This window comes from Rhinoderma darwinii, chromosome 3, assembly GCF_050947455.1.
Source record: "Rhinoderma darwinii isolate aRhiDar2 chromosome 3, aRhiDar2.hap1, whole genome shotgun sequence".
In the NCBI taxonomy this organism is placed as follows: domain Eukaryota; kingdom Metazoa; phylum Chordata; class Amphibia; order Anura; family Rhinodermatidae; genus Rhinoderma; species Rhinoderma darwinii.
In genome coordinates, this window is record NC_134689.1 from 333,195,977 (window position 1) to 333,218,900 (window position 22,924).

The 22,924-nt window shown below is 47.7% G+C and overlaps 1 protein-coding gene across 1 annotated transcript; it reads right to left on the reverse strand.

The window, feature by feature from the left end:
- Positions 1 to 11,558: 11,558 nt before the first annotated feature.
- LOC142750481 (uncharacterized) lies at positions 11,559 to 12,332 on the reverse strand. The gene has a single exon (XM_075859484.1). The coding sequence runs from the start codon at positions 12,330 to 12,332 to the stop codon at positions 11,559 to 11,561; it is 774 nt and encodes a 257-aa protein (XP_075715599.1).
- Between the last annotated feature and the right edge of the window lie 10,592 nt (positions 12,333 to 22,924).

A 22,924-nucleotide genomic window follows, 5' to 3' on the forward strand; every position in this document is an offset into this window, starting at 1 on the left:
ACTCGTTACCCCTCCCATCTATTTCAGTCATGGAGGCCTCCCCTTATTCTGTTCTTTTGTCTGCAGTACGGCCTCTTCTTGACTCAAATAAGTCGAGTCGTGTACCCCCCTTTATTTCCCTTTTATAAAGCAGACACTGAAACAGAGTTGGAATTTAATGGCCACAGCAGCCGTTTATTATTCTCATAAATAACCATAACTTTAAATAACCATATAACATAACTTTTTTGAATTCCCCTCCGAGGAATTCAACATAACATACTTAACCATATGACCCTCTCCGGGTCAACAAAAGAATGACAGGGGCAAGTCCTTGAAGCCACCAATAATTTTTGTATTTACAGGCCATCTGCCCACCAATACCTTACCCCCAACCGTAACCCGGCTCGGGGGCACCGATTACCTTTTTGCAGATGACCTCCACCATATATGTCACAGTCTTCAAAAGGGGTAACACCCTAAGAAGCCGATTTCCAACAAAATTGGGGGGTGCATCCCGTGATGCATTCCCCCCCACCACATTTTTCGACCTACTTCAAGGACTCCCCCCCGCAGCTGCAATGACAAAACCAGGATGAACACTTGACTTCTTCACACCAGTGTCCATCCCACCATATATATATAAAACTTTGACTCTCCAGGCTGGAAACCACCAGCCATCAAAACACCATCCAGCGACCACGATGAGACCCTCCAATCCACCATAGGGCGGGCGGGGACATGTTCCTGCTTCAGCATCCTGGCGAAGAGAGGGAGAAAAAGCACAGGAAAAGATACATCCCCTTACTTCCCCCCACCCCTTTTCTTACTAGCCCTCCTACTAGCTTATCCCCAACCCCCATAGGCCAATCCAACTCGTTACCCCTCCCATCTATTTCAGTCATGGAGGCCTCCCCTTATTCTGTTCTTTTGTCTGCAGTACCGCCTCTTCTTGACTCAAATAAGTCGAGTCGTGTACCCCCCTTTATTTCCCTTTTATAAAGCAGACACTGAAACAGAGTTGGAATTTAATGGCCACAGCAGCCGTTTATTATTCTCATAAATAACCATAACTTTAAATAACCATATAACATAACTTTTTTGAATTCCCCTCCGAGGAATTCAACATAACATACTTAACCATATGACCCTCTCCGGGTCAACAAAAGAATGACAGGGGCAAGTCCTTGAAGCCACCAATAATTTTTGTATTTACAGGCCATCAGCCCACCAATACCTTACCCCCAGCCGTAACCCGGCTCGGGGGCACCGATTACCTTTTTGCAGATGACCTCCACCAAATATGTCACAGCCTTCAAAAGGGGTAACACCCTAAGAAGCCGATTTCCAACAAAATTGGGGGGTGCATCCCGTGATGCATTCCCCCCCACCACATTTTTTGACCTACTTCAAGGACTCCCTCCCCCCCGCAGCTGCAATGACAAAACCAGGATGAACACTTGACTTCTTCACACCAGTGTCCATCCCACCATATATATATAAAACTTTGACTCTCCAGGCTGGAAACCACCAGCCATCAAAACACCATCCAGCGACCACGATGAGACCCTCCAATCCACCATAGGGCGGGCGGGAGGGGACATGTTCCTGCTTCAGCGTCCTGGCGAAGAGAGGGAGAGAAAGCACAGGAAAAGGTACATCCCCTTACTTCCCCCCACCCCTTTTCTTACTAGCCCTCCTACTAGCTTATCCCCAACCCCCATAGGCCAATCCAACTCGTTACCCCTCCCATCTATTTCAGTCATGGAGGCCTCCCCTTATTCTGTTCTTTTGTCTGCAGTACGGCCTCTTCTTGACTCAAATAAGTCGAGTCGTGTACCCCCCTTTATTTCCCTCTTATAAAGCAGACACTGAAACAGAGTTGGAATTTAATGGCCACATCAGCCGTTTATTATTCTCATAAATAACCATAACTTTAAATAACCATATAACATAACTTTTTTGAATTCCCCTCCGAGGAATTCAACATAACATACTTAACCATATGACCCTCTCCGGGTCAACAAAAGAATGACAGGGGCAAGTCCTTGAAGCCACCAATAATTTTTGTATTTACAGGCCATCAGCCCTCCAATACCTTACCCCCAGCCGTAACCCGGCTCGGGGGCACCGATTACCTTTTTGCAGATGACCTCCACCATATATGTCACAGCCTTCAAAAGGGGTAACACCCTAAGAAGCCGATTTCCAACAAAATTGGGGGGTGCATCCCGTGATGCATTCCCCCCCACATTTTTTTACCTACTTCAAGGACTCCCCCCCCCGCAGCTGCAATGACAAAACCAGGATGAACACTTGACTTCTTCACACCAGTGTCCATCCCACCATATATATATAAAACTTTGACTCTCCAGGCTGGAAACCACCAGCCATCAAAACACCATCCAGCGACCACGATGAGACCCTCCAATCCACCATAGGGCGGGCGGGCGGGGACATGTTCCTGCTTCAGCGTCCTGGCGAAGAGAGGGAGAGAAAGCACAGGAAAAGGTACATCCCCTTACTTCCCCCCACCCCTTTTCTTACTAGCCCTCCTACTAGCTTATCCCCAACCCCCATAGGCCAATCCAACTCGTTACCCCTCCCATCTATTTCAGTCATGGAGGCCTCCCCTTATTCTGTTCTTTTGTCTGCAGTACGGCCTCTTCTTGACTCAAATAAGTCGAGTCGTGTACCCCCCTTTATTTCCCTTTTATAAAGCAGACACTGAAACAGAGTTGGAATTTAATGGCCACAGCAGCCGTTTATTATTCTCATAAATAACCATAACTTTAAATAACCATATAACATAACTTTTTTGAATTCCCCTCCGAGGAATTCAACATAACATACTTAACCATATGACCCTCTCCGGGTCAACAAAAGAATGACAGGGGCAAGTCCTTGAAGCCACCAATAATTTTTGTATTTACAGGCCATCTGCCCACCAATACCTTACCCCCAACCGTAACCCGGCTCGGGGGCACCGATTACCTTTTTGCAGATGACCTCCACCATATATGTCACAGTCTTCAAAAGGGGTAACACCCTAAGAAGCCGATTTCCAACAAAATTGGGGGGTGCATCCCGTGATGCATTCCCCCCCACCACATTTTTCGACCTACTTCAAGGACTCCCCCCCGCAGCTGCAATGACAAAACCAGGATGAACACTTGACTTCTTCACACCAGTGTCCATCCCACCATATATATATAAAACTTTGACTCTCCAGGCTGGAAACCACCAGCCATCAAAACACCATCCAGCGACCACGATGAGACCCTCCAATCCACCATAGGGCGGGCGGGGACATGTTCCTGCTTCAGCATCCTGGCGAAGAGAGGGAGAAAAAGCACAGGAAAAGATACATCCCCTTACTTCCCCCCACCCCTTTTCTTACTAGCCCTCCTACTAGCTTATCCCCAACCCCCATAGGCCAATCCAACTCGTTACCCCTCCCATCTATTTCAGTCATGGAGGCCTCCCCTTATTCTGTTCTTTTGTCTGCAGTACCGCCTCTTCTTGACTCAAATAAGTCGAGTCGTGTACCCCCCTTTATTTCCCTTTTATAAAGCAGACACTGAAACAGAGTTGGAATTTAATGGCCACAGCAGCCGTTTATTATTCTCATAAATAACCATAACTTTAAATAACCATATAACATAACTTTTTTGAATTCCCCTCCGAGGAATTCAACATAACATACTTAACCATATGACCCTCTCCGGGTCAACAAAAGAATGACAGGGGCAAGTCCTTGAAGCCACCAATAATTTTTGTATTTACAGGCCATCAGCCCACCAATACCTTACCCCCAGCCGTAACCCGGCTCGGGGGCACCGATTACCTTTTTGCAGATGACCTCCACCATATATGTCACAGCCTTCAAAAGGGGTAACACCCTAAGAAGCCGATTTCCAACAAAATTGGGGGGTGCATCCCGTGATGCATTCCCCCCCACCACATTTTTTGACCTACTTCAAGGACTCCCTCCCCCCCGCAGCTGCAATGACAAAACCAGGATGAACACTTGACTTCTTCACACCAGTGTCCATCCCACCATATATATATAAAACTTTGACTCTCCAGGCTGGAAACCACCAGCCATCAAAACACCATCCAGCGACCACGATGAGACCCTCCAATCCACCATAGGGCGGGCGGGAGGGGACATGTTCCTGCTTCAGCGTCCTGGCGAAGAGAGGGAGAGAAAGCACAGGAAAAGGTACATCCCCTTACTTCCCCCCACCCCTTTTCTTACTAGCCCTCCTACTAGCTTATCCCCAACCCCCATAGGCCAATCCAACTCGTTACCCCTCCCATCTATTTCAGTCATGGAGGCCTCCCCTTATTCTGTTCTTTTGTCTGCAGTACGGCCTCTTCTTGACTCAAATAAGTCGAGTCGTGTACCCCCCTTTATTTCCCTCTTATAAAGCAGACACTGAAACAGAGTTGGAATTTAATGGCCACATCAGCCGTTTATTATTCTCATAAATAACCATAACTTTAAATAACCATATAACATAACTTTTTTGAATTCCCCTCCGAGGAATTCAACATAACATACTTAACCATATGACCCTCTCCGGGTCAACAAAAGAATGACAGGGGCAAGTCCTTGAAGCCACCAATAATTTTTGTATTTACAGGCCATCAGCCCTCCAATACCTTACCCCCAGCCGTAACCCGGCTCGGGGGCACCGATTACCTTTTTGCAGATGACCTCCACCATATATGTCACAGCCTTCAAAAGGGGTAACACCCTAAGAAGCCGATTTCCAACAAAATTGGGGGGTGCATCCCGTGATGCATTCCCCCCCACATTTTTTGACCTACTTCAAGGACTCCCCCCCCCGCAGCTGCAATGACAAAACCAGGATGAACACTTGACTTCTTCACACCAGTGTCCATCCCACCATATATATATAAAACTTTGACTCTCCAGGCTGGAAACCACCAGCCATCAAAACACCATCCAGCGACCACGATGAGACCCTCCAATCCACCATAGGGCGGGCGGGCGGGGACATGTTCCTGCTTCAGCGTCCTGGCGAAGAGAGGGAGAGAAAGCACAGGAAAAGGTACATCCCCTTACTTCCCCCCACCCCTTTTCTTACTAGCCCTCCTACTAGCTTATCCCCAACCCCCATAGGCCAATCCAACTCGTTACCCCTCCCATCTATTTCAGTCATGGAGGCCTCCCCTTATTCTGTTCTTTTGTCTGCAGTACGGCCTCTTCTTGACTCAAATAAGTCGAGTCGTGTACCCCCCTTTATTTCCCTTTTATAAAGCAGACACTGAAACAGAGTTGGAATTTAATGGCCACAGCAGCCGTTTATTATTCTCATAAATAACCATAACTTTAAATAACCATATAACATAACTTTTTTGAATTCCCTTCCGAGGAATTCAACATAACATACTTAACCATATGACCCTCTCCGGGTCAACAAAAGAATGACAGGGGCAAGTCCTTGAAGCCACCAATAATTTTTGTATTTACAGGCCATCTGCCCACCAATACCTTACCCCCAGCCGTAACCCGGCTCGGGGGCACCGATTACCTTTTTGCAGATGACCTCCACCATATATGTCACAGCCTTCAAAAGGGGTAACACCCTAAGAAGCCGATTTCCAACAAAATTGGGGGGTGCATCCCGTGATGCATTCCCCCCCACCACATTTTTCGACCTACTTCAAGGACTCCCCCCCGCAGCTGCAATGACAAAACCAGGATGAACACTTGACTTCTTCACACCAGTGTCCATCCCACCATATATATATAAAACTTTGACTCTCCAGGCTGGAAACCACCAGCCATCAAAACACCATCCAGCGACCACGATGAGACCCTCCAATCCACCATAGGGCGGGCGGGGACATGTTCCTGCTTCAGCGTCCTGGCGAAGAGAGGGAGAGAAAGCACAGGAAAAGGTACATCCCCTTACTTCCCCCCACCCCTTTTCTTACTAGCCCTCCTACTAGCTTATCCCCAACCCCCATAGGCCAATCCAACTCGTTACCCCTCCCATCTATTTCAGTCATGGAGGCCTCCCCTTATTCTGTTCTTTTGTCTGCAGTACGGCCTCTTCTTGACTCAAATAAGTCGAGTCGTGTACCCCCCTTTATTTCCCTTTTATAAAGCAGACACTGAAACAGAGTTGGAATTTAATGGCCACAGCAGCCGTTTATTATTCTCATAAATAACCATAACTTTAAATAACCATATAACATAACTTTTTTGAATTCCCCTCCAAGGAATTCAACATAACATACTTAACCATATGACCCTCTCCGGGTCAACAAAAGAATGACAGGGGCAAGTCCTTGAAGCCACCAATAATTTTTGTATTTACAGGCCATCTGCCCACCAATACCTTACCCCCAACCGTAACCCGGCTCGGGGGCACCGATTACCTTTTTGCAGATGACCTCCACCATATATGTCACAGTCTTCAAAAGGGGTAACACCCTAAGAAGCCGATTTCCAACAAAATTGGGGGGTGCATCCCGTGATGCATTCCCCCCCACCACATTTTTCGACCTACTTCAAGGACTCCCCCCCGCAGCTGCAATGACAAAACCAGGATGAACACTTGACTTCTTCACACCAGTGTCCATCCCACCATATATATATAAAACTTTGACTCTCCAGGCTGGAAACCACCAGCCATCAAAACACCATCCAGCGACCACGATGAGACCCTCCAATCCACCATAGGGCGGGCGGGGACATGTTCCTGCTTCAGCATCCTGGCGAAGAGAGGGAGAAAAAGCACAGGAAAAGGTACATCCCCTTACTTCCCCCCACCCCTTTTCTTACTAGCCCTCCTACTAGCTTATCCCCAACCCCCATAGGCCAATCCAACTCGTTACCCCTCCCATCTATTTCAGTCATGGAGGCCTCCCCTTATTCTGTTCTTTTGTCTGCAGTACCGCCTCTTCTTGACTCAAATAAGTCGAGTCGTGTACCCCCCTTTATTTCCCTTTTATAAAGCAGACACTGAAACAGAGTTGGAATTTAATGGCCACAGCAGCCGTTTATTATTCTCATAAATAACCATAACTTTAAATAACCATATAACATAACTTTTTTGAATTCCCCTCCGAGGAATTCAACATAACATACTTAACCATATGACCCTCTCCGGGTCAACAAAAGAATGACAGGGGCAAGTCCTTGAAGCCACCAATAATTTTTGTATTTACAGGCCATCAGCCCACCAATACCTTACCCCCAGCCGTAACCCGGCTCGGGGGCACCGATTACCTTTTTGCAGATGACCTCCACCATATATGTCACAGCCTTCAAAAGGGGTAACACCCTAAGAAGCCGATTTCCAACAAAATTGGGGGGTGCATCCCGTGATGCATTCCCCCCCACCACATTTTTTGACCTACTTCAAGGACTCCCCCCCCCCCCCCCCCGCAGCTGCAATGACAAAACCAGGATGAACACTTGACTTCTTCACACCAGTGTCCATCCCACCATATATATATAAAACTTTGACTCTCCAGGCTGGAAACCACCAGCCATCAAAACACCATCCAGCGACCACGATGAGACCCTCCAATCCACCATAGGGCGGGCGGGCGGGGACATGTTCCTGCTTCAGCGTCCTGGCGAAGAGAGGGAGAGAAAGCACAGGAAAAGGTACATCCCCTTACTTCCCCCCACCCCTTTTCTTACTAGCCCTCCTACTAGCTTATCCCCAACCCCCATAGGCCAATCCAACTCGTTACCCCTCCCATCTATTTCAGTCATGGAGGCCTCCCCTTATTGTGTTCTTTTGTCTGCAGTACGGCCTCTTCTTGACTCAAATAAGTCGAGTCGTGTACCCCCCTTTATTTCCCTCTTATAAAGCAGACACTGAAACAGAGTTGGAATTTAATGGCCACATCAGCCGTTTATTATTCTCATAAATAACCATAACTTTAAATAACCATATAACATAACTTTTTTGAATTCCCCTCCGAGGAATTCAACATAACATACTTAACCATATGACCCTCTCCGGGTCAACAAAAGAATGACAGGGGCAAGTCCTTGAAGCCACCAATAATTTTTGTATTTACAGGCCATCAGCCCTCCAATACCTTACCCCCAGCAGTAACCCGGCTCGGGGGCACCGATTACCTTTTTGCAGATGACCTCCACCATATATGTCACAGCCTTCAAAAGGGGTAACACCCTAAGAAGCCGATTTCCAACAAAATTGGGGGGTGCATCCCGTGATGCATTCCCCCCCACATTTTTTGACCTACTTCAAGGACTCCCCCCCCCCGCAGCTGCAATGACAAAACCAGGATGAACACTTGACTTCTTCACACCAGTGTCCATCCCACCATATATATATAAAACTTTGACTCTCCAGGCTGGAAACCACCAGCCATCAAAACACCATCCAGCGACCACGATGAGACCCTCCAATCCACCATAGGGCGGGCGGGCGGGGACATGTTCCTGCTTCAGCGTCCTGGCGAAGAGAGGGAGAGAAAGCACAGGAAAAGGTACATCCCCTTACTTCCCCGCACCCCTTTTCTTACTAGCCCTCCTACTAGCTTATCCCCAACCCCCATAGGCAAATCCAACTCGTTACCCCTCCCATCTATTTCAGTCATGGAGGCCTCCCCTTATTCTGTTCTTTTGTCTGCAGTACGGCCTCTTCTTGACTCAAATAAGTCGAGTCGTGTACCCCCCTTTATTTCCCTTTTATAAAGCAGACACTGAAACAGAGTTGGAATTTAATGGCCACAGCAGCCGTTTATTATTCTCATAAATAACCATAACTTTAAATAACCATATAACATAACTTTTTTGAATTCCCTTCCGAGGAATTCAACATAACATACTTAACCATATGACCCTCTCCGGGTCAACAAAAGAATGACAGGGGCAAGTCCTTGAAGCCACCAATAATTTTTGTATTTACAGGCCATCAGCCCTCCAATACCTTACCCCCAGCCGTAACCCGGCTCGGGGGCACCGATTACCTTTTTGCAGATGACCTCCACCATATATGTCACAGCCTTCAAAAGGGGTAACACCCTAAGAAGCCGATTTCCAACAAAATTGGGGGGTGCATCCCGTGATGCATTCCCCCCCACCACATTTTTCGACCTAATTCAAGGACTCCCCCCCGCAGCTGCAATGACAAAACCAGGATGAACACTTGACTTCTTCACACCAGTGTCCATCCCACCATATATATATAAAACTTTGACTCTCCAGGCTGGAAACCACCAGCCATCAAAACACCATCCAGCGACCACGATGAGACCCTCCAATCCACCATAGGGCGGGCGGGGACATGTTCCTGCTTCAGCGTCCTGGCGAAGAGAGGGAGAGAAAGCACAGGAAAAGGTACATCCCCTTACTTCCCCCCACCCCTTTTCTTACTAGCCCTCCTACTAGCTTATCCCCAACCCCCATAGGCCAATCCAACTCGTTACCCCTCCCATCTATTTCAGTCATGGAGGCCTCCCCTTATTCTGTTCTTTTGTCTGCAGTACGGCCTCTTCTTGACTCAAATAAGTCGAGTCGTGTACCCCCCTTTATTTCCCTTTTATAAAGCAGACACTGAAACAGAGTTGGAATTTAATGGCCACAGCAGCCGTTTATTATTCTCATAAATAACCATAACTTTAAATAACCATATAACATAACTTTTTTGAATTCCCCTCCGAGGAATTCAACATAACATACTTAACCATATGACCCTCTCCGGGTCAACAAAAGAATGACAGGGGCAAGTCCTTGAAGCCACCAATAATTTTTGTATTTACAGGCCATCTGCCCACCAATACCTTACCCCCAACCGTAACCCGGCTCGGGGGCACCGATTACCTTTTTGCAGATGACCTCCACCATATATGTCACAGTCTTCAAAAGGGGTAACACCCTAAGAAGCCGATTTCCAACAAAATTGGGGGGTGCATCCCGTGTTGCATTCCCCCCCACCACATTTTTCGACCTACTTCAAGGACTCCCCCCCGCAGCTGCAATGACAAAACCAGGATGAACACTTGACTTCTTCACACCAGTGTCCATCCCACCATATATATATAAAACTTTGACTCTCCAGGCTGGAAACCACCAGCCATCAAAACACCATCCAGCGACCACGATGAGACCCTCCAATCCACCATAGGGCGGGCGGGGACATGTTCCTGCTTCAGCATCCTGGCGAAGAGAGGGAGAAAAAGCACAGGAAAAGGTACATCCCCTTACTTCCCCCCACCCCTTTTCTTACTAGCCCTCCTACTAGCTTATCCCCAACCCCCATAGGCCAATCCAACTCGTTACCCCTCCCATCTATTTCAGTCATGGAGGCCTCCCCTTATTCTGTTCTTTTGTCTGCAGTACCGCCTCTTCTTGACTCAAATAAGTCGAGTCGTGTACCCCCCTTTATTTCCCTTTTATAAAGCAGACACTGAAACAGAGTTGGAATTTAATGGCCACAGCAGCCGTTTATTATTCTCATAAATAACCATAACTTTAAATAACCATATAACATAACTTTTTTGAATTCCCCTCCGAGGAATTCAACATAACATAATTAACCATATGACCCTCTCCGGGTCAACAAAAGAATGACAGGGGCAAGTCCTTGAAGCCACCAATAATTTTTGTATTTACAGGCCATCTGCCCACCAATACCTTACCCCCAACCGTAACCCGGCTCGGGGGCACCGATTACCTTTTTGCAGATGACCTCCACCATATATGTCACAGTCTTCAAAAGGGGTAACACCCTAAGAAGCCGATTTCCAACAGAATTGGGGGGTGCATCCCGTGATGCATTCCCCCCCACCACATTTTTCGACCTACTTCAAGGACTCCCCCCCCGCCAAAGCGACATAAGCCTTGACCACCTCAAGCCTGTGAGCTCCTCCACACGCCCACCGCTCTTTCAATCCCTTCAGACAGGGCCAGACTCCACATATCAATTCCCACATCATTCAAGTGCACTCCATCTTCCCTCCAATAATTGCCTGTCCCAGCCTCCAGATTCCAATGCCGCACAGCCACTCCCCCACTCCGTGCCACAAAACCAGATATGGCCCTGTTGGCCTTGATACGAGCCTTATTGACCTTCTCCACGGAGCGAGCCCACCGCCAACTTTTTCACGGGACGATCTCCGACCATACGGTCACCTGTTGGGGATGTGATGACCACAAGCACAACAGGTCATGTTTGACGTCCCGCACTAGTTCCCGAAACGGGCGTAAGCCCAAATCATTCCCTCCCACATGCAAAACCAACACCCCCGGTACCCTGTCCAACAGTACAAAGGTGTTAAACTGCTGTAACACCCTGCCCCAGGTCATACCACAGAAACCCATCCATCGCAAAATTGCTGTGTCCCGCTGAATCCTGAGCTGTCTGCCGTCGGGCCGTACATCCGCCCGTATGGCACCCCAGTACACATACGAATGCCCCATGATCCACACCAAACAAGGAGGAGGGCCTGCAAAACAAAGAAAAACATACTCACACACCATTCACCCTTGCACACAACACCACATCACAGGCGGGAACGCACACACCCAGATCAGTAATGCAGAAATACACAAATTACAGCATATGAGGACGAACATACGAGCGAAAGCGCGCTGACTTCCAGCGCCCGATACGCTGCACCCCGGCGTCGTCCAAACCCCACCTTACAGCTTCCGTCACCGCTCCTATCCGAAAGGAATGAGACGAGTACTGTTCCGCCCGCACCTGACACGCCACCAAACATTTTCTAAACACTGCCACAAACTGAAAACGCGACAGGAAAGTACCGTCCGAATGCCGAAGTAACGGGGAATCCGAAATAACTGCGCCCGCCGAGAACTCCCTGAGGCAGGAAACCGGACATACCGCGTTCCCTGGCAAAGCGAACAACACCAACCTCCTTCCCCTACCCATTTGATCAGTTTTGGAATAACGAAGCACTATCTCCACTCTATCCTCATACACATCCACATCATCCTGCCTCACACCACCCGGCGTAGACGCACTAGGGGACACCAGCTCCCCCACCTGGAAAGCCCCGAAAAAGGCTAAAGAAAAAGCCAAACGAAACAGCTTACTTTCAGAAGGTGATTTACACACCTGCCACACCACCTCACCCAACTCACAAAGCAACTGAAATGACACTGGACGCCTTCTGTCCCTTACCACCACACCCTTTCTCAAACCCCGCAATACTTGGCTCACCAAGAAATGCTTTGTGACGTCCACCAATCCCCGGAGCTTCAAACCAAAAGCAATGGCCGCCATAAAGCGATTGACCTTGGCAACCGTGCAACCCTGCAGAAAAAGCCTCCCCCAGCCAAAACAGCAACACAAGTATCCTGTCATTGTCAGACACCACATCCCCCAGGGACCTAATCCACTCATCCCACTGACGCCATCCCGCGGAATATGCTGCCCACGTCGATCTGGCTAGGGATCGTTCAATCAAGGCACCGGCAGCCCGTACACCAGCTCCCAAAGATGACTGGGACAGTCCATCCCAGTCAAGTCCACGTCCGGCACCAGCTGACGAAAACGACCCCACTGTGAGCGAGAAAGTGCGTCAGCGATACAATTTTCCACCCCCGGTACATGCACCGCCACTACCCACGCATTCAACTGCAGACAAGTGAGCACCAACTTTCTTAACAAGCGAATAACCGGAGGAGACGACGCCGACACATTATTTATTGACATAACAACCCCCATATTGTCGCAATGAAAACAAACTTTTTTGTCCCGGAACCTATCCCCCCAAATGGTGACAGCCACCACGATGGGAAATAGTTCGAGCAGGGCCAAGTTGCACGTCAAACCCCCCTCCACCCACGAGGCCGGCCACGTGCCCGCACACCACTGACCTCTAAAGAACGCTCCGAAACCCACCGCCCCCGACGCATCAGTGAACAACTCCATATCGAAAATATTCAACGCCTGAGACATCCATAAGGAGCGCCCATTGTAGGTAGCCAGGAAATGAAGCCATACTTGCAAATCCTCTCGGTGATCAGCAACCAACCTAATAAAATGATGCGGCTCCTTAACCCCTGCCGTCGCAGCTGACAGCCGACGGCAAAACACCCTACCCATCGGCATGATGCGGCAGGCAAAATTTAACTTCCCAAACAGCGACTGCAACTCCCGTAACGTGATCTTTTTAAGACGACACGCTCTGTCCACCTCCAACCGCAAAGCCACCAGCTTATCCTCCGGCAATCTACACTCCATTTCCACCGAATCTATAGCAATCCCCAAAAAACAAATGGATGACGTCGGACCTTCCGTTTTATCAGCCGCTAAAGGAACCCCAAATTCCCGGGACACCCACGTAACCGTCTCCAGCAAGTTCGCGCACATTCTCGAACCCGCCGGACCGACACACAAAAAGTCGTCAAGATAATGTATAACCGAATTCACTCCTGCAACACTCCTAACAACCCACTCTAAAAAGGAGCTAAAAACCTCGAAATATGCACACGACACAGAACAGCCCATTGGCAGACAACGATCAACAAAATATCCCCCGTTCCAGTAACACCCCAAAAGCCGCTGGCTGTCAGGGTGCACCAGCAGCAAACGAAAAGCTGCCTCGATGTCAGTCTTTGCCATCAAAGCCCCCCGTCCGTACCCGCGCACCAGCTCTACCGCCGCATCAAATGACGTATAGACGACCGAACACAAGTCAGGATCTATCCCATCGTTAACCGACAACCCTTTTGGAAACGACAAGTGGTGTATCAGACGGAACTTGTTCAGTTCCCGTTTTGGCACCACGCCCAAGAGTGACACTACCAAATCCGGCACCGGAACCGACGTGAAAGGGCCCGCCATTCTGCCCAGCTCCACTTCTTTCTTAAGCTTTTCTGATACTACCCCTGCATGCTGATAAGCCGACCGCAAGTTGCGCTGCGTAAAAGGGACCGCGTAAGGCGGCGGAATAATAAAACCCAAACTAAAACCTGAACTAAACAGCAACGCACCTTCCTTGTCGGGGTATCTACTTAGATAGGGGGCCATCTTTCTGACCATCACTGGCGTCACCCCCATGACCAGAGGACCCACTTGTTCCCCCTTGTCGTCGCCCTTTTTTAAAGCATTTTGCCGCCCCATGGGACTGACCGCTACAATGGGAACAGACATGCTTAAACTTACATGTGGCTCTGAATTTAAATTGGCCTTCATTGAATTGCCAACATGTTCCAAGCTTGGAGCCCAATGCCTGCCCTGCCTGAGCAGAGGTTCCCGCCCCGCTCCCGGGAAAGGACTGACCCTGCTTGTACAACGCAGTTACCTTCAACCACAGGGCTATGTCCTTGTGGTCCCACCGGATGTTTGGCCGCACTGCCTTTCGCTGACTAAATTGTTCTTCGTACCAGAGCCACGCCTGACCCCCATAAACCCTATGAGCCTCCCCTACCGCGTCTAAGCAGCAAAACAGCGCCGAGCAATTGTCCAATAACACTCGCCAATATTGTGAAAGCCTGCAACCAATTGACGAATGTTTTCGGGATTAACCGATACCGTCTCTTCTCCTCCTCATCCTTCTTAGTTTCGTCGCGCTTAACCTTATCCAAATTAAACTTTTCCAAAGACAGAAGGGAAAAAATCTCAACGTACTCGTCTTTCCAAATATGCTCTCTAACCTCCTGTTTCAAATGGGCTCCCAACGGGCCCTCGTAACACACATAAACCTCACCCCCTGCGCACGATCATCTAAACGCACCCTATTCACCTCCTTCGGCGACTCCGTCTGCACCGAGACCGCTACCGCATCCCCCACCTCCCCAGGTGATATAACTCCCGTACCCAGGATTGGGGCGCTAGTATGTTGACCAGTCCAAACCGCAACTGGGGACGCAACCGCCTGCCCGGGGGACGTGGCCCCCCCCCTAACCGCCCCACTAACTCTTTTAAGCAACCCACTAAGTCCGCCAGATTATCCCTATCCCCACGCGCTTGCGACGCAGGAACTCCAGAACACCCTGCCCCAACTACATCCGCCCCGACACCCGACATTAATAACGCAGGAAAAGGTAATGTAGGAGTCAACTCACCAAGCTGCCCAGGGGCTGTGTACCCATCAACCGGACCCGCATGTCCACGTGCAGAGGCCCGCCGCTCACCATCATCCAATGCTCCGGTCCCGCTGTGGCGTTGTCCGCATTAACAATGTGTGCACGGGGAATTCCAGCTCCTGGAAGGGACTTGAGGATGGGACACCACATCATCCTGGCGGCACTCGACTCCTCTCTGCTGTGCTGAAACACCGGCCCCTTGGTGCCCATTGTCTGGCACGCACACCACTGACTGCAGACGTCGATCACCGACACCCTCGCCGACTGTCATCTCCTCGTCTGATCCAGCCGGCCCTCTGGCTGGAACCTCGCCATGCAGGGCCGCCGATAAACTTCTTCCCCGTCTGGACGAAGGAGGAGGGGTGGCCGGAAGTGAAGGCCTCCGTCTTGTGGACGTCGCCGCCGGGCACAGCCGCGTTCTGGGATTCCTCCCAGGACCAGCCCGCGGAGCAGCAGGCGTCTGCACCGCAGCCCTGCCTGAAGGGTCCACAGAGGGGCTACTCCTGCAGCGCCGTGCCCGCGGGATCACCGCCGGACTCAGCCGAGCCGGAGGTCGCGAACGCCTCGTGGTGCGCTTCGCACCGGAAGTGCCGGCTGCATCCGGCGTCGTCGGGGAGACAGGCTCTCCTCGCCCGCTCCCTGTCCCCTGCGAGCAACGCGTTCTCACCTCCGGCAGCTCCTGCATCGAAGGAGCTGATGCTGCGGGGGAGCGCTCCCGGCCTGCACCCTGAGCCTCCGATGAGTCCCGGACATCAGCTGATGATCAGCGCCGCATTCTCCCGCTGCAGCCAACCCGGCTCCCTGGAAGCAGCTGCGGCCAGCAGCTGCTGCAGCACTTTAGCATCAGACGCCATAGAAGCAGAGGAGGGGAAGGACATGTTCCTGCTTCAGCGTTCTGGCGAAGAGAGGGACAGAAAGCACAGGAAAAGGTACATCCCCTTACTTCCCCCCACCCCTTTTCTTACTAGCCCTCCTACTAGCTTATCCCCCAACCCCCATAGGCCAATCCAACTCGTAACCCCTCCCATCTATTTCAGTCATGGAGGCCTCCCCTTATTCTGTTCTTTTGTCTGCAGTACGGCCTCTTCTTTCTGTGTTTCAGATGGAGTATACTGAAAGTATCAGGAAGGCAAAAAAAATAAAAAATCAGTACGGCATAATCTAAATTTTAAAAAGCACTCTTCTCATAAATATACCGGACTCATAACTGTAAGTCTGCTGTATTTTTTGATCGCTCCTATTAGACACATGGCACAATATTTTACCTTATGGCAGCTTATTCAGTTGAAAGATCCAGCAACACTATGAAACACAACAGTATTCTCATTAACCCCTTCCCGACATTTGTAAGTATACTTCATGGAAAGGCGGTGCTTCCCGCAATTTGTCGTATACTTACGACAAATGGATGACACGGGCTCAGAAGCTGAGTCTGTGCCATCATCCCCAGGTGTCAGCTGTATGTTACAGCTGACACCCTGCTGTAATGGCGGGGACCTGTCATTTCCAAAATGGGGTCACTTCTCAGGGGTTTCTTTTATTATTTTACATCAGAGCCTCTGCAATTGTGAACTAATACTTTGTAAATTGCCAAATTAGGCTTCAATTTCGCATGGTACTCTTTCACTCCTGAGCCATGTCGAATGTCGAGGCAAAAGATTAGGGCCACATGTAGGGTGTATGTTTCTAAAACCAGGAAACACAGCATAATAATTAGAGATCTGTCTTGTTATGGTGGCACAAGCTGGGAACAACAATAGAAAAATTTCCATTTTCACTCTGCCACATGGAGTGCACACTAATTTCTGGAAAACACCTGTGGGGTTAACATGTTCACTACACCCCTAGGTGAATACCTTGTGGGGTGTCGTTTACAAAATGGGGCCACTTCTCGGGGGTTTCCACTGTTTTGGTCGCACAGGGGCTTTAGAACCCAGAAACCAATCCAGCAAAATCTGCACTCCAAAAGCCAAATGGTGCTCCTTCCCTCCTGAGCCCTACTGTGTGCCCAAACAGCAGTTTATGACCACATATCAGATATTGCCGTACTCGGGAGAAATTGCTTTACAAATGTTGGGGTGCTTTTTCTCCTTTCATTTGTTGAGAATTTTTTTAATTTTGAGCTAAAACTAAGTCTTATTGGAAAAAAATATATTTTTATTTTTTTACTATTTAATTCTAATAAAATCTATGAAACACCTGTGGGGTAAAAATACTCATTACACCCCTAGACTAATTCCTCAAGGGGTGTAGTATTCCAAATGGAGTCACTTTTGGGTGTTTCCACTGTTTTGGTCAATCAGGGGCTTAGCAAATACGACATGGTGCCAAGAAACGAATCCAGCAAAATATGTACTCCAAAAACCAAATGGCGCTCCTTCTCTTCTGAGCCCTGCCATGTTCCCAAACAGCAGTTTATGACCACATATGGGGTATTTCCGTACCCTGGAGAAGATGCTTTACAAATGTTGGGGTCTTTTTCTTTTTTTATTCCTTATGGACATTGTTTTGCTTTTTTTAGCTAAAACTCCATCTTATTGGAAAAAAATGTAATTTTTCATTTTCACGTCTAAAGTCTAATAAAATCTATGAAACACCAGTGGGGTCAAAATGGTCACTACACCCCTAGATGAATTCCTTGTGGGGTATAGTATCCAAATTGGGGCCTCTATTGGGGTGTTTCCTTTGTTTTGGCATCATAAGACCTCTTCAAACCTGACATGGGGCCTAAAATATAATCTAATAAAAAGAAGGCCCAAAATCCAGTAGGTGCTTCTTTGCTTCTGAGGCCTGTGCTTCAGTACATTAGCACACTATGGCCACATGTGAAATATTTCTAAAAACTGCAGAATCTGGGCAATAAATATTGAGCTGCATTTTTCTTGTAAACCCCACTATGTTACAGAAAAAATATTGATCACATATGAATTCCTGTAAAAAAAAATTACATTTGTAAATTTCACCTCTACGTTGCTTGTGTAATTCTTGTGTAATTCTTGTGTAACACCTAAAGGTTTAAGAAACTTTCTAAATTCTGTTTTGAATACTTTGAGGGGTGCAGTTTTTAAAGTGGGGCAGCATGGTGGCTCAGTGGTTAGCACTATTGCCTTATCGCTCTGGATCCCACATGTGGGGCACTCTTTACAGGGGGCTGTATGTAGGGCGCTATCTACAGGGGTTCTATGTAGGGAACTATCTACAGATGCTCTATGGGGGTCACTAGCTACAGGGGGCCATGGGGGCACAATCTACAGGGGGCACGGTGTGTTTGTTTGTGTGTGTGTGTGTGTGTGTGTGTGTATGTATGTGTGTGTGACACAGTGTACTATTATAAGCATGGACACGGTGTATGGTGCTATTATATTTAGGGGTGTTGCGCATTTTGTTTTCATTTACAGGTGCAGAAATGTTTTAAAAGTGAGAAGCTGAAGAGATCTGAGTGGAAAACTGCAGAAATGGGTTGTGGCTGGGAGAAGTCATCATAGAGGTCTGAACTGGATGGAGAAGAAAATAGAAAACTAACTAGAATCTGAGACGTCACTGGTGAGTAACTTAAAGGGAATGTGTCCTGAATTAAATCTTTTTTTTTTTTTTTTTTTTAAAGTAAGTTACTTATTTCTATTATATTTTTAAAGGTTTTTTTCTGCATCTTTTTTTCTTCCACATGGTGGAAAGTATTAAAAATGAAATAATAATTTGACATGTTTTCCTATGTTAGCCACCAGAGGGAGCACTTCCCAGAATTACAGCAAGGTGAATAAGGCAAAGCAACCTGACTCACAGCTGCCGTAAATGTGGGAGGGAATCTCACCCCCCTCCTACAAGCCTGGAAAAGGTGTCTTCAAATTGCTAAGCAGTGTCCGGCTGACATTTTGGGTGTGATTGTACAAATGGCAGCTGGGAGAAGCTATAGAACACACCAAAAGGCTAAGGGTATGTTCACACGCTTACTAAACAAAGGGAAAACAGCTCCTGATTTTCAGCCATTTTTTTTATTAAATTCGCGTTTTTGGCGGCATTTTTAGAGCTGTTTTTCTATAGAGTCAATGAAAAATGGCTCCAAAAACGTCCCAAGAAGTGATATGCACTTATTTTCGGTGGGCGTCTTTTTACGTGCCGTTTTTGGAAAACAGTCGCGTAAAAAATGTCCCCTCGGAACAGAACGCCATATTTCCCATTGAAACCAATGGCCAGATGTTTGTAGGCGTTCTGCTTCCGATGTTTGAGCTATGAAGGATGAGCGCCCGTGCATACTCCGCTGCACAAAAATAGAACACAGCTCTGCTGCGCATACTACACACACAGCTTTGCTGCGCGAGCGCACACACATAGTACTTCTACATACAGACACACACTCAGCTCTGCTGCACACACACTCAGCTCTGCTACATACTGACACACACTCAGCTCTGCTCCACACACACACACACACACACAGCTCTGATTCATACAGACACACACTCAGCTCTGCTGCACTCACACTCAGCTCTGCTACATACAGACACACACTTAGCTCTACTGCACACACACACACACACACACACACGCACACACATACACACTCAACTCTGCTACATAGACACACACTCAGCTCTGCTGCGCACACACACACACACACACACACAGCTCTGATTCATACAGACACACACTCAGCTCTGCTGCACACACACTCAGCTCTGCTACATACAGACACACACTTAGCTCTACTGCACACACACACACACACACTCAGCATTGCTATAGACGCACACACACACACACACACACACACACACTCAGCACTACTACATACAGACACACTCAGCTCTGCTACATACAGACACACACTCAGCTCTGTACATACAGACACAGACACACTCAGCTCTGCTACATACTGACACACTCAGCTCTGCTACATACAGACACACTCAGCTCTGCTGCACACACACACACTCACTCAGCTACATACAGAAACACACTCAGCTCTGCTGCACACACACACTCAGCGTTGCTACACACAGACACACACACAGCACTGCTACACACACACTCAGCTCTGCTACATAGAGACACACACACAGTTACAGCAGGTGTGGGCGGCGCCGCCGGGGGGGGGGGGGGGGGGTCTGAGGGCGGGTCACGAGAGCGGGGGTCTGTGAGAGAGGGACAGATAGAGAGACACATACACCTTACCTGTAGTCTTCATAATGGCGCCTGCTATCACCCTACAAACCAGCTTCTCTGCTGTGTGGCTCTGAACTCCGGCTGCGCAGTACATGTGTCCTATGCACTGTGCTGCCGTATTCCATTTGTATATGTGTTGTTAAGAGACACATACACAGATGAAATAAAATATTGCAGACCCAGTAAAGTAAGAAAGTGTTAATAAAAAACTTTGTGTGTGAAAAATTAAATAAAGTCAATAGAATATTTTATTAAATAAAAACACATAAAATAATTTAAAAAAATAATCATGACACTGTCCCTTTAATGTAAATCTTTATTCTGCCTCTAATCAATACTGTAGTCATTGTATGATCTGCAGCGAGAGCATGGGTGGTATGATTATGATATGATTTTTTGGGTGAAACAGCATCTCCCAGCATATTCTTACCATTGTTCGGACCATGCTGGGAGCTGTAGTTTTACACCGTACAAACCTATACGGCAGGGGTTGTACTAAATTGAGCTGTATTTGTTCTGGTGCTGTATATATGTACTGATCTTCGTTCTGGGGCTGTATATATGTACTGAGCTTTGTTCTGGTGCTTTATTTATGTACTGAGCTTGGGTCTGGATACGTAATTAGTACGGTTTAAAAAAGAAACATGTCCATTGCTCTGGTACTGTATATATGTACTGAGCTTGGTTCTGGGGCTGTATTTATGTACAGAGCATGTTCTGGGGCTGTATTTATGCACTGAGTTTGGTTTTGGTGCTGTATTTATGTACTGAGCTTTGTCCTGGTGCTGTATATACGTACTGAGCTTTGTTCTGGTGCTGTATTTATGTACTGAGCTTGGGTCTTGTGCCGTATATATGTATGAGCATGGTTCTGGAGCTGTAACCATATAGGATATATTTATAACAAAATTGCAGGGCAGAAGAATGGTTTTCAATTCATTGTATATTTAATGGGAACCTGTCTTGTAGTTTTAACCCAAGAATCCTTGAATCGCCACCATGCGGTAATACATAACCTGACAATATTTCCAAATGTATGTTTTTTTCAGATGCAGCAATATCTATAAAATCAACTTTTAAAACGGCTCATACTATATGCTAATTACTTATTAAAGGGTCATGGGGCGGTGCCGCCATCCTGAAGAGTCACATAGTCCTGCCTCCAAACCCACCTTTCCATGTTTGATTGACATCCCCCTGGCTGATATAACTTTCTCGGATGCGCTAATGCCTTCTACTACTTGGGCACTCACCGTGCAGCGAGGTGTACTCTGCCCGGCTTCGTTGCTGCACCGCGCATGCCAGGGGAATACAAGGCAACGGGCATCCGCAAGAGTTCGAGGAGGCTGGTAGTGATGTAGAACAGCCAGGGATGTCAATCAAAATCTGGGGGGGGACCAATTCAATTTTCGCCTCAGGCAGCTGAAATCTAGAATTGGCCCTGAGGCTGCAGGCCACTTTAGGCCTGCAGCCTAAAAGGTGCTGGGAAAACTCTATGCGCAGGCTGGCATGATGACGTCAATGCATCACGCAGGTCTGCACATGGGTCCTGACCGGAGCCTGTGCAGCGCTCCGTCCGTCGCAAGAATGGGGTAAGGTAAGTACAAAATATTTTTTTTTGGTGGGGCTGTGAGGCACTATATACAAGACGGGGGAGCAGGCTTAAAATTGAAGGATCCTCACATAATCTATCAGTTTTGGAGAAACAAGCTATTAAAACCTTACGGGACAATTCAGACATTGTTGTTCGCATGGCAGACAAGGGGGGGAGCATTACAGTCATGGACAAAGATGTTTATATTAGTCAAATTATGACATTATTGAATGATTTAGACACATATACCATACTACATCAAGATCCAACTACAAAATTCAGTATTTCCCTTAAAAAAATAATAGATAAAGGTTCAGTTCAGGGTTTTATCTCAGATAAAGAACACAAATATCTGTTGGTAGAACACCCCATCGTTCCCATACTACATGCTCTACCCAAAACTCATAAGGGAATCAATCCCCCTCCCATGCGTCCAATTGTCTCAGGTATAGGATCCCTGACAGAAAGAACTTCCGAATGGCTGGATACCTTTCTTCAACCCCTAGTTACTAGAGTACCAGGACACCTTAAGGATACTAAAGATGTCCTACGGGCTTTTCATAACAAAATATGGTACCCAAATTTCACCTGGTTATCCTGCGACGTTGTTTCCCTCTACACTAGTATTCCACACGCAATTGCCATTGAAGCTCTCACTTATCATCTACATAAATACAGTGGCTATGATCCAGCTTTGCAGGCATTTTTGATAGAGACAGCCCAATTTCTCATGTTACATAATTACTTTAATTTCGCAGGTAAATTCTACCTACAAAAAAGGGGCGTATCTATGGGGGCAAAATTTTCTCCATCCATTGCCAATCTCACCATGGCTTGGTGGGAAGAGTTTCATATCTTCTCCCATACTAATCCATGCTCCCAATTTATTCACTGGTATGGTAGATACATTGATGATCTCCTGTTCATTTGGGAGGGAGATGTGTCTACCATACCGCAATTTCTATCATTCCTTAACAACAACACATCGAATCTCAGATTTACTGAAAATCAAGATGCAACATCCATAAATTTCCTTGATCTTAAATTGTCCTGCAAAGCTGGAGACACTATCCAATCTGTTATTTATCGCAAACCCGTGTCAGGCA

Excerpts from the sequence above, each read along its gene's own strand:
- LOC142750481 (XM_075859484.1), bottom strand. The coding sequence starts at position 12,332 with ATGACAGGATACTTGTGTTGCTGTTTTGGCTGGGGGAGGCTTTTTCTG.